The 12962-nt window shown below is 39.3% G+C and overlaps 1 protein-coding gene across 1 annotated transcript in view; it reads right to left on the bottom strand.

Annotated features, from left to right (window-relative positions):
• Positions 1 to 12962, bottom strand: part of SP2353 (EGF like, fibronectin type III and laminin G domains protein pikachurin) — a 507832-nt gene that overhangs the window by 39938 nt on the left and 454932 nt on the right. The window contains exon 7 of the mRNA XM_083131470.1: positions 1242 to 1378. Coding sequence (XP_082987596.1) covers positions 1242 to 1378 — 137 coding nt within the window. The remainder of the gene's footprint in view (positions 1 to 1241; positions 1379 to 12962) is intronic.

A 12962-nucleotide genomic window follows, 5' to 3' on the forward strand; every position in this document is an offset into this window, starting at 1 on the left:
ACCCAGAAAAAACGTATTTTGTTCAATTAACAAAACACGCCTGGTTAAGCTATTTAGTAACTGTCGACAAACAACAAAAAAGTAGTACCATTTACTAAACTTGGTAATATTGAACAAATTCTTTGGTATAGTCGACGAGGTAGCTACGTTAACGACCGGCTGGCTTTGAAGTTCACGTAGCGAGCCCACCAGCTGCGACAATCACATTCAACGCACAGTGTTGCCACACATCTACTCTCCACATCTACTCTACGCACCTTGTCCCTCCGCACACAAGCATCTTCCCACGATCTCCATATTGAAGTTCCACAGTCATGTGACTGAGACTCCACGTGGAGTAGACGAGCAGAATAACAGCTGTGTCCATTGGCTGAAGGTTGAGTGTGATTGGACGAAAACAACTCGCCCGCTATTTATCCCCACCCACGTTCGTTCCGGCGGGATTCTTCAGTTCTTTGACGTTAACGAAGTAAACGCGTGGAATATAACGATCAACATTCGGACACTTTCGTGCTACAGGCTTTTCTACAATGAGTTTGCAGGCAGATCTAATGTCAGGAGTTTTTCTAGAAAGCATAAAGCTTGGGTTTGAAACCGTTAGTTTCATTCCAGGTAACGACATTGTTGTGAGAGAATGTATTTGTTTTGACCTTAGATTTTTTTTATTCAAAATGTCATACGCTGGTAAGTAAATATGCTGTTTTTATCTTATTGTCTTTCGTATGGTGTTATGAATGTTTTCAGCATTTAGTAAACACATGTGATGTAAAAGTTATGATGTTTTCTGTTCAATAATTTGCATCACTTGTTCGATGGGGGTGAGCAATAATTTTTTCCTTGCAGGACCACTACCGTACATACTTAAGCAATTCGTCACAGATCATATTACATTGATTTACTGAATTTGGTGGATTTATAAGTACAAAGGACAGCATCACAAAATCAATGATGGGTCGGACATGGCCTGAAGGACAGTTTGCCTCTAATTAAAATGGTATGCCAAGTGTCATATTCGAGTCGTCAAACTACATTTTTCATCAATATTTTTACAAACAGATACCAGTTTTTTTATTTTAAAAAAAATCATATTTTATGTGCATGATTATTGACAAGAAAATTCTTTTTTTTTAGAATTTGATTAATTGTGAAAGGGAAGAGAGGGAGGTGGAAAAGAGAGAGAGAGAGAGAGAGAGAGAGAGAGAGAGAGAGAGAATGCAGATAGATACCAGAAGATTTCTTACCTGGAGGTCCACTCGTGTTTCACAGAGCTCTCCTACATAGCCAAGAGGGCAAAGGCACACAGCTGATTCTGCAGACGTTACACATTTTCCTCCATGTTGGCATGGAACTCTGCTGCACAAATCCGCACTACACTCGGCTACAAAGAAGAAGAGAGAAAAATAATTAATTGGAGCATTCTTCTATCTCTTTTCCTTTTCAGAAAGCAAAGCCCCCATAATCACTTCTTCACTATCCCTTTGCTTTTTGTAAAAAAAAAAAATCTATCATTCTGCAGGAAACAGAGAGTAAAAAGTAGAAACTTCAAAGGAAATCGTTAGGAAAGCAAGTTGTTAGGTTTTTCTAAAAATACGAACAATTTAATGAGTTAAATTGATTTGTCTGAAGCTAAGAGATGACAAAAGGTTGACAAACAAGGCCTTGTAAGTGAGGAAAAGTCTTTACTGTAGCATGAGCAAATATCACAGAATCGGTGGTCCTGTGCAACATGGGCAAAGTATGCATTCGACTCAAGAGTAAACATTAATATATAATAGAAATGGAGAAGGTTACATAATTTAGAACTACATAATTTGTATTCATGTCCAGATATTATTAGAATGATTAAATCAAGAAGACTTAGGTGTGTAGATCCTGTGGTACAAATGGGAGAGGAAAGAAGAGTATACAGGATTCTTGTTGGGAAACCTGATGGTAAGAGACGTTACGTTTTAGTTTATGTTTTTAATAAAATAAATTACTGCCTTGGTCAGCATATCTAGTTTTTCATAAGAGACCAGTAGGAAGGCCAAGACGAAGATGGAGGGATAACGTTGAGATGGACCTAAAGGACATTGGTAGGGATGGAAGAGAGTATAGGCCCATAGATCTTGCTCAGGATAGGAACAGATGGAAGGTCTGTGTTGCTGCAGCCATGAAACTTCGGGTTCAAGAAGGCTAGAGAGTTAGTTAGTTAAGCTTTCAGAAATATTTCCCGATAATTACATGAATTAAACTGAAACTATCCAAATATTAAGGTTATTTTGATTTTAAAATTTATTGGATTGCCTTCTCTGAGGAGTAAAGTTGCCCCCTCCCGAAAGGCGGCATACATAAATCATACTTTGCATTGAGTTAATGTAAAAACCAGCTTTCCAAGCAGCAGGAGAAGAAAAGAGATGCCATATATTGTCTTAATTGGGTTATTTTCAAGAAAAAGGTTTCACTTTCTCAATTAACTTTTCAAAAAAGGAGTAATTTGCGTGGTAAAAAGCTACCACGGAACTACTTTTCGCCCTTCAACATTTTGAAGAGGAGCACCGCATTTAGCAGATTTACTTGAATAATGGTCTTTCATTAAAAAAAAAAAAAAAACATTTCCTCATTTCTTCCTCGAATCCTTTCTTCCTTCTTTTTGTGAACACCACAGCACCTTTAATCCTTTCTCTCCTAATCAGCTTTGGACGAAAATAGACTTCGCACCATTGTTCCCTCTTCCGAACCTACGTCACGGAAGTGGCTTTTCTTTTGGAGGGTCGAAGCTGAGACAGTGGTGCTTTCCAAATTCCCTATCACGAACCAAGCATCGGACTGATGCTCACCGAGCACGTTTTTGCTTGTTGAGAGAACTGAACATTTTACTTGACGACTTTAACAGTGCTGGTATTTCACTTTGAATTCCTGAAACAAACTTCATGGAAGTACAGTAATTCTACTCCCAAAAAGAGTGAAGTATTTTCTTGAGAAACAATGTATGCTATCAGATACACAGGATATAATTTTGTGAATTACAGTAGTAGTTTCAAAAGTCAGCACTATTTTAGAACTTCCAGGTTGGGAGGGTATCTGTTACATACCACATACATTACAAAATATTAATTTTTAATTCTTAAAAAAGAGCTTTTTGTCAGTATACAGTTACGCAAATTGTATATGGATATACAGAATATAGAAATTACAAATGTATGTAATTTCTTTAAAAACATAAGTACAGGGTGAGGCAAAAGTCCGGCACCACCCTTTTAATTTGAAAACGACTCGACGGAGGGCAATGACATTTCGGTTATGGGTAATTGGGGTGGGGGCACACGAGATAGGTCTAGTGTGTACCATGGCGGCCATCTTGAAAGCCGCCATATTGGAATTACATCCAGATTTTTCAAATGGGAAGGGGGTCATGTAGCATATCATTTTCCATGTGCGTTCTCTCAGAAATAAGAATATGCAGTTATTTTTCCCCTAGCTTTATTTGGTGAGGATATTTTCAGAGTTCAAGTTCACATTTGGCGTAATGTAATGGGTTGGTATTTACAAGTATTTGTTCCAGGCGATCAAACATGGCTCTAACCCTCCAAGAACGGATCGAAATTGTTGTTATAAGTGAGGAGCGCAGTGCCAGGGTCATTGCAGAAGATTTCATTGCCCGGCATCCAGAGAGAGACGACATCTCACATGCCACAGTGTTACGTATAATGCAGAAGTTTAAGGAGACGGGATCAGTGTGCGACAGAGAATGTAGTGGACGGCCGAGAACAGCTACCGACGAAGAAACAGCAACGGCAATCGTGGCATCCTTGGTCAAGAGCCCGAAACGCAGTACTCTTTGCAATAATAATAATAACAAGAATAATAGCAACAATACTAGTAGTAGTAACAGCAATAATAATAATAATAGCAATAGCAATAATAATAATAATAGCAATAATAATAATAATAATAATAATAATAATAATAATAATAATAATAATAAAAGTTTCTGTGACCCTGCCCCCCTGAGAAAATATCCTGCGGCCGCCCTTGACTATGCCGTTCATTGAACTACAGTAGTAAATTTATTAGCAAGGTTTAATTACATGGTTACAAATCTATCTTAAGAAAGATTATGTTATTTAACATACATAATAGCTAGAGTAATTCTTATTGTCAAAACAGCTTACAAAAATTTTACTTTTGTCGTCTACCATATTGTTTTATTCACCACTTTCATGGTGTCGGGTAAAGTTATACACTGAGGCGTTCTTAAAGTAACTACTTGAACGATACGCTTTTACAAATCCTGAGATGATCCACATTCCGCTTTCTTCGTTTAGCCCGCCCAACACGAGTGACTGATTTAAATCCTGTTAACATAAGGACACACTGAACCTTCCACTGATGTGTGTCACATCTCGAATGTAAATTTTGCACATACATGACTGACTACTGGTGGCGCACCAGTTACCTCGAAAGCGTAACAAAAGAAATCTTAGGGAAATTTCCTGTAGGCAGAGCTTTACATTAGGAATATGTAGCTTGCTTGCTTGATTTGGTGTCTTAAGTCCACTTTATGCATAGTAAGGCTAATCGGGACTGGACCTAAAGTTTAAAGTGGGATTCGAACCACTATTTGTCTCCACCGGGTATCGAACCCGGGACCCCTTGATTACAAGGCAACGACGCTACCACTGCGCCATCGAGGAGACCCATAGAAATATGTAGCGAATGGTTCGCAAACTACAATTTGTTATATTTTCATACTTTTATCCCTAACGTCCGATATACAGGGCGATTCAGTGCAAAAAGGAAACAGGAAATAGGTGATGCAGCACTGAACACTTGGGAGATAGGGAACCTATGGTCGGAGAAGCCAGCGCACCGCCTCACTTCAGTGTGGATATTCGCAACCATCTGAATGTTTTCATTGGTCGCTATATTGGGCGGGGAGACCTCGGGTCTTGTGAGGTCATGAACCAACCTGAAGTGACTAGATTATTTTTCGTTTTGGATATTTTAAATCACTTATTTATGAGACTCCAGTGGACACGAATATGGAATTATCTGCCATGATTGTCATCGCCTGTGATGTGATTCTCAACACGCCAGGGATATTTGAAAGGGCGCGGCAGAATCTTGTATCCTGCTGTCGTGCTTGCATTCGTATCACGCCAAAGCCGTGATTCGAACCCGGGACCCCTGGCGTCATAGCTCAATAGCTGATCACTTCGCCGAGGTGCTGGAAGTAACTTGCGACCTTCAGCGGATTTTTAAAACTCCGCTGACACGGGAATCGACAGGAAATCAGTTGAAGTAACGTAACGTAACGTCAGTCTTATGCAAAAAGCACGGTTAAAGACAGGACGGAACTGGCTCAACGGCTTTAACGATCGGAAATTTGAATCCCCTTTAAATTGATCGCGATAACACATCTCCCTCTCAGTTGTAGTCCGAAAGTTAAAGAGTAAACAGTGGTCGTCTCCACTGAACACAGGTGCTACGCTAGAGTTATAAGAGGGGAGTTGTGCTCCCCAAGACGTTTCATTTCAGGACCGTGTCTTATCTATCAAATCAGCAGAGGACGATCACCTCTACAGGACTCTACAGGTAAACGAACATCCTTTCTATTGTTATCATGACCCCCGCCATGTCCAGTCAATAGAAGTGTTAAATATTGAATGTAGTTCTGTTCTCCATATTTCACAGGGGTGAGTCTCCTTACACATAAAAGGCACCTCTCGTAGAGGCGAGTTGCTTTAGGCTAGCACAGCGTAGATTCGATCCCAAAAACCCAGTGTGGTGTTTTTTGCGCATTGAGGTTGGCCAACAGTTTCAACAACTGTGACGAGGTACCTAATCGTACGTTGTTAAAGCCGGCTTGTCAATGCGATGAAAGTAGTTTTCAAATATACAGTCAACGGCAATAAAAATGACACAACTAGATTCTTAAATGCTCGCTTCCCTGCAATGCGGCATGTGGGTTGCCAAACTCTACGGTGATATGTGGATTTTAATACCGAATTTTCAATGGAAACATCTACCAGCACGGTGGAGTTAGGCAATACACATGACACATTTTATTTCCGGTCACCAGTGTCACTACCTGTCTGTACATGTCACTTATTTGTCATGGCCGTTTGGTCTAAGGGCTTTGGGATCGAGCTACATGATGCACGGTGGTTCGAGTCTCATGGGGAGAGCGTAGCAACTTTTATCCTGAGTTTCCGGCCAGTGTATGAAACCGGTGACCATGCACCATCATGAGGAAAGTGGGGAGCTACAAATGAGTATTGTAACCTGATCACGGAAATCTGCAACAAGCACTGGGGGCCCGTCTTGCTGACCACACATCACCCAGTAATGATGATCTCCCACCTCGGCAGGTGGATGCGAGGCCGGTAGTCGATAGGTAGGCCCTGGCCCCCCAAGGGCTGTTGCGCCACTGGTTATTATTATTATTATGGACGACGATACGCGGTAGAGCTACATATATCTCCCTACGCTGGATTCTCCAAACCTAGATTGCCTATCTCCAACTGTTCAGTAGTGCATAATCTATTTCCTGTTTCATTCTTGCACGTTTGTATTGAATCACCCTGTATATATGAATGAGAGAGTAGGCGAAAGAACTAGGCAAGGGATCTCATTGCCTGGAAGCAGATAGAAAGTGAGTCAATTGGAAAACTTTAAACAGCTTGAATTGCATTGCAGAAGCAATGAGGTGGTTTAAAAAAGCCTCTTCTCTTCAGTCGCTCGTTCTCCTCTCCTTCATCTTAGTAATTTCGGAATCCCTGCAGAACGCTCTTCTTCCTGGGTGTGTTTAAGAAATGACTGCCAAAGAGAGAGAGAGGGAAGTGAGTGGGGGACCATCCGTGATGTTATCGTGCTTGGATGAGTCAGGCCCTAACCTAATTTGTTTCTGATAATCACATTATCAGACCATTCCAATTTCTACGATGTTTTTATGGGGCCGTACCCTTCCTGCGAGGGCAGACGAGGTGGTGCCAGAGGGCAGGGAACCTCCTTAATTTTAGGCCATAAAAATTGTGTGAACTTTGCGACTAAACCGCTGTAACGGACTCCAATCTCGCTGCTGGAATGGGAAAATAACGGAGGTTTAGGTGCACGAGAGCGCTCAAAGGTTGTTTTTAAAAGCCCACAAGCAGGGTTGCCATCTGTGTTCCCCTATGTGGAGCTTGAGTGACAAATGTTTGAAAATCTAGTGCTCAGAAACGAAAAGATTGACGGCGAGTTGTCTGTTGAGTCCTAGGAACAATATCTTCTCTAGTGTTGCCATCTTAAAGAGAACCTCATTCCCTCCTTCACATAACGTAGTTGCAAAAAAAGTTTATTTTCTTCTATTTCTTATATTTTTCAATAATATAGATTTATAATATTCCATTTTATGTATCCTTATAAACAAATAGCGTAACTGTATATTAATTCATGTAGGGCAAAAAGCTGTTTTCGTAGTTACAGAATCAATGTAAAGTAAATTGTAAGCTTAAGTGTAACCCTACTTTAATAATAAATAATAATAATAAAACTATACGTTCCAGAAATATTTTCCTTTTTCCTCGATGGCCAAGCACGTTGAACGACTGACTAATGATCTCCCCTACAATGGTTCCGGGTTAGAGTTCCGAAATGGGTATGGGTGTTTCTTTGAGAGAGGTCGTTATTCATGCTCATCATGACGGTGGGGTAAGTTGTCTGAGGAGAAACGAAGTTCCCGTACGGGAGGGGTAAGGTGTCTGAGATGAAGCAAAGTGCTCATAAGGAATGGATAAGGCGTCTGAGGTGAAGTAAAGTTCCAGTAAGGTAGGAGTAAAGTGTCTGAGATGAAGCAAAGTGCTCGTAGGGGGGGGGGGTAAGCTATCTGAGATGAAGCTTGGGGTGAGGGAAGGGTAAATTGCTTGAGGAGAAAGTAAGTGCTCGTAATGGAGGGTTAAGGTGTCTGAGGTGAAGCGAAGTGCTCGTAAGGAAGAAAAAAGGTCTCGGAGGTGTAAAGTTCTCGTAAGGGAGGGGTAAGGTGGCTGAGATGAAGCGAAGTACTTGTAAGGGAGGGGTAAATTGTCTGAGGAGAAAGGAAGTGCTCGTAATGGAAGGGTAAGATGTCTGAGGTGAAGCGAAGTTCTCGTAGGGGAGTGGTAAGTTGTCTGAGATGAAGCGAAGTGGTCGTAAGGAAGGGGTAAGGAATCTGAGATGAAGGGGTAAATTGTTTAAGAAGATATGAAGTGTCCTAATAGAGAGGTAAGGTGTCCGAGGTGAAGCGAAGTGCTCATAACGGAGGGGTAAGTTATCTGCAGAGAAGCTAAGTGCAAATAAGGAAAGTGTAAAGTGTCTGGGGAGAGGCGAAGTGCTTGTGAAGGACGGGTAAGGTGTCTGACGTAAACCGAAGTTTTCGTAAGGGAAGGGGTAAGGTGTCTGAGATGAAGTGAAGTGCTCGTAATGTAGGGCTACCTAGCATGAGGAAAAGTAAAGTGCTCGTAATGGAGGGGTAAAGAAGTGAAGTGTTTGTGAGGGAGGAGGAAGGTGAGTGAGAACAGCGAAGTGCTCGTAAGGAAGGAGGAAGGTATCTAAGGTGGAAAATAAGGTGTAAGGTGTCCGAGTAGAAAAGAAGTGCTCGTAAGAGAAGTACAATTATTTCTTGCGTGGCTAAAGGGGTAACTTCCATGCGCACATGCTCAATCTCTGCGACACGGTTAGGGAAGATCGCGAAAAATAAATATTCACGAGAAATATCTTACAAAAGGCACCGTCATGTAAGGAGGCGATTAGCTAGCAGATGATTTTAAATCATCTCTCGGTGTATTCACATACATTGGTTCTTTGATGTCTACAAAAGATACGAAAGAAAGCAAATGAACCGAGAAAAAAATGGTCCACTATTTCACTATTGGCGTGGAGTGAGGGGAAGTGACCTCCTAGCTGACGTTTACAATGAAACAATTGAAATATTATGGTTGGCCAACTTCACCTGACACATATTCATAAAAAGAGATATAGAAGCCTTCGATTCTAGTGGAGTTTTGTTTGGGTTTTTGGAACGCACTGACAAGAAAAACTAATCCGTACGTTTTGAGTAGATGGTAGCACCAGTCTTTGCATGATCTTTATTCTTACAAAATAACAACATTTTGCACTAATTTACAGGACATTCATAGAAATATTAGATCTGTAAAATCAGAAATTTGATACCTTAATCAGCCGATAACAAGATAGTAATAATTAATCTGTCTCATCTCTTGTAAAGCTCTATCAGCACCTACTGAATCAACAATATCTCGAAGCTATTTCAACATAGCAGGAGCCCTCCCTTCAAGCTAACATTACCTGCATGCAATCCGCATGTAAAGCCCTTACAATATGCAAATCATGTAGTTTATGTTCGTTCCTCGATCGTGCTTGAATATTTTTTTTCTACCAGTAGCGGGGAAAAGTATGGCACGTTATCTTCATGCAAAGAAGGGAACAGTTGCCATAAACAATGACCACGTAGGTAACATGCATTTTATCACATCACTTCCCTTGAATTTGTTCTTGACCTTCTCCTTTCTTTTGGCATTACTTGATTGCTTCGTGTCACGAAAGCTCAGACTTTGTTAACGAACCGCCAGAATCTTGAAGATAAAAGTGGCGCATAAGTATTTTCATCAGTGTCTGGAACGAATTACAGTAAAACCGCCTTAATCCGAACCCCGATAAGCCGGACTTCGCTTAATCCGGACAGGCAAAAGGCAAAAGGCAAAACAAAACAAAACAAAACAAAAACAGAATGCAAGGTTTTTAATGTGGCTAGAAGTCAACAATTGCATTCGTAATATTGCTCCGTAACGGCTAAAAATACGTACATCCAAAGAAAAGGCAGTCAACCTCTGCTTTACATTTTACTGTACTGTGCAGTGTATTTAGGCCCATGCCCTTTAAATACACCATAATAAACGTGTTTTGTTGCTATTAACGGAGTTTTAATGCACTTTCTACTGTTCTTTTAGGTAATTTCAGTTAATCCGGACTTTCGTTAAATCGGTCAACCCAACCATTAGTCCGGATTAACGAGGTTTTACTGTATTTGTAAAGTACGTATATATTATATGCCGGGAACTTTTGGAGCGAGCGAGTCTCTGTGCATGTACTGACTCAAGGACTCAACCAATGAACGCGCCAGAGTGCGAGTACATGGAGGGGAAACCGCGGCTAAAGCTACCATCCGTTTGCAGCAGTGCGCATTGCTTCTCTCCGTAACTCGGTTTCTCCCCTTCTCTACTGTTATACGCGGCCTTACTCCAAACATTCCCGAGACACAGTATAATAGTTACTTTTACTAGTAACCGTAATCGTATCTAGTTACTTTTTCAAGTAACAAGTAACGACATTAACGTTACTTTGATACTTCTCCGTACGTTTCAAAAGTAATGATTGCCGTCCCCCGTGGTAGAGTGGTTAGCATAGTGCGCTACGACGCCAGGGGTCCTAGGTTCGAATCCCGTCCTGGGCATGGGTGTTCTTTGTGTCCCTTTATCAATTTCATCATATCATCACTAATTCACATCGTTGCAATTAGCCAAAAGTGGCAGAAAAGCTACGTAAAATAATCTAATTCAATCAATCAATCAATTCAGAATCAATGATAAAAATGAAAGTGTTTTAAAATATAATTTTAGTCTTCATACATATAAAAGGTGAAGCTACCTCATCCACATTGAAATATGCCTTGAAGGCATATGGGTTGATGTGAAGGTAGATCCCCACACATTCACAATATTCAGCAAATTTGTGAAGGTGATGTGATCAACACCACGCTCCGGCCGACTTTAGCTCCGGTGTTGTATCTACATAACAATTCGTCAGAGGCTGGGTGAACCTAAGAACCACTGAATGCAGGAATATTGCTGGAGAAATTCCGTTCTAAAATCAGCCACCTCGGAATCGAACCCGGATCTCCAGTGTGACAGTCTGACACCCTACCGAACAACACCTATAATAATTTTCTTATCTTATATTTTCTCATTTAGACACACAAGGTTCATTAAATTAATGAGAATGAATATCAATATTTAGACGGTTATGTATGAATAGAAAAACAGCCTACTTGCAATTCATGCATGCAACATGTTCGACGAGTTACACCAGGCCTGTAGCTGAGGGTATAGCACGGTATAGGCTGTTCCTACCCTCTATCCGTAGTTAATTTTATTCGTGAGCGAATACCTTCTATATCTGTTTTGTTTGCATTTACAGTAAAATCTCGTTAATCAGACTAGTGGGGTGGTTTAACGAAAGTCCGGATTAACTGAAATAACCTAAAAGAACAGTAGAAAGTACATTAAAACTCAGTATATAGCAACAAAACACGTTTATTATGGTGTATTTAAAGGGCATAGGCCTAAATACACTATACAATACAGTACAAAGTCTGCGGGAAACAGAATTTCATCATTGGTTGACTTCTTGACTTCTAGCCACATTTTTACGTTTACCTGTCTGCATTAAGCGATGTCCGGCTTATCAGGGTCCGAATTAAAGAGGTTTTACTGTATTTATGTAATTTGGCCATACTCATGTGTGTTTATAATCTTCATGCTACACATGTCGTTTCGGTACAAAATCTCCATAAATCGAGTTCTTCTTTCGTTTCACCGAATCAATTGGCGGTGGTCTATAAAGGCTCTTATCGCTAAACGCAACAATTGAGGTCTGTTGAATTTCATTTTAAACAATGAGAGAATGAAAGAAAAGAGTATTGTTGCTTGTTCTGTTCATTTTTCGTTTCTTTCATAAGCAATTTTCCAAGATTTTCGCTTTTAGTGTAATTATCAGTGTTAAGAAAATTTTTAACAGTATACAAACTGATAATGCACAAAAGAAATATCAACAAGAAAATATGCTTGGTCAGCATATTTATATTTTTTCACAATAACATGCTGTACTGTAGCCTTTATGTTTAATTGCAATCATTAAAATACATGTTTATACTGTATTATTTTATTTTTATGTTAAAACATGACTATTCCAATATGCTTCTCTTATGCCAATTATGGGTATATCATAGTCATCACTATTTTACCATGAATGACATTCTTTGTAGAAGTTAATTGACTTCATTCATATATTTAATGCAAACATAATACAATGTTAATGCAAACATAATACAAAGTTAATGCAAACATAATACAAAGTTAATGCAAACACAATGCAAAGTTAATGCAAACATAGTACAAAGTTAATGCAAACATAGTACAAAGTTAATGCAAACATAGTACAAAGTTAATGCAAACATAATACAAAGTTAATGCAAACATAATACAAAGTTAATGCAAACACAATGCAAAGAAATGCAAACATAATACAAAGTTAATGCAAACATACAAAGAAATGCAAACATAATTCAAAGTTAATGGAGACAAAATACAAAGAAATGCAAACATAATGCAAAGTTAATGCAAACATAATACAAAGTTAATGCAAACACAATGCAAAGTTAATGCAAACATAGTACAAAGTTAATGCAAACATAGTACAAAGTTAATGCAAACATAGTACAAAGTTAATGCAAACATAATACAAAGTTAATGCAAACATAATACAAAGTTAATGCAAACACAATGCAAAGAAATGCAAACATAATACAAAGTTAATGCAAACATACAAAGAAATGCAAACATAATTCAAAGTTAATGGAGACAAAATACAAAGAAATGCAAACATAATACAAAGTTAATGCAGACATAGTACAAAGTTAATGCAAACATAATACAAAGTTAATGCAAACATAATACAAAGTTAATGCAAACATGGGCTCCACATAATGTTTCACGAATGTTAGCGTAGACCCTGTGAAATTTTTTGAACTCCATACAGTACTGGTTACATCTTATTTAGAACAAAGTATTTTAGCAGTCACATTTCAAAATGATTAACTGTAATTCTACCAGAGTTACGTCTTTAGCAAAGTAACTATAACTGTTATTATAACTTAGTTATTTTTA

Source organism: Lepisma saccharinum, chromosome 1, assembly GCF_977018435.1.
Source record: "Lepisma saccharinum chromosome 1, izLepSacc3.1, whole genome shotgun sequence".
Classification (NCBI taxonomy): domain Eukaryota; kingdom Metazoa; phylum Arthropoda; class Insecta; order Zygentoma; family Lepismatidae; genus Lepisma; species Lepisma saccharinum.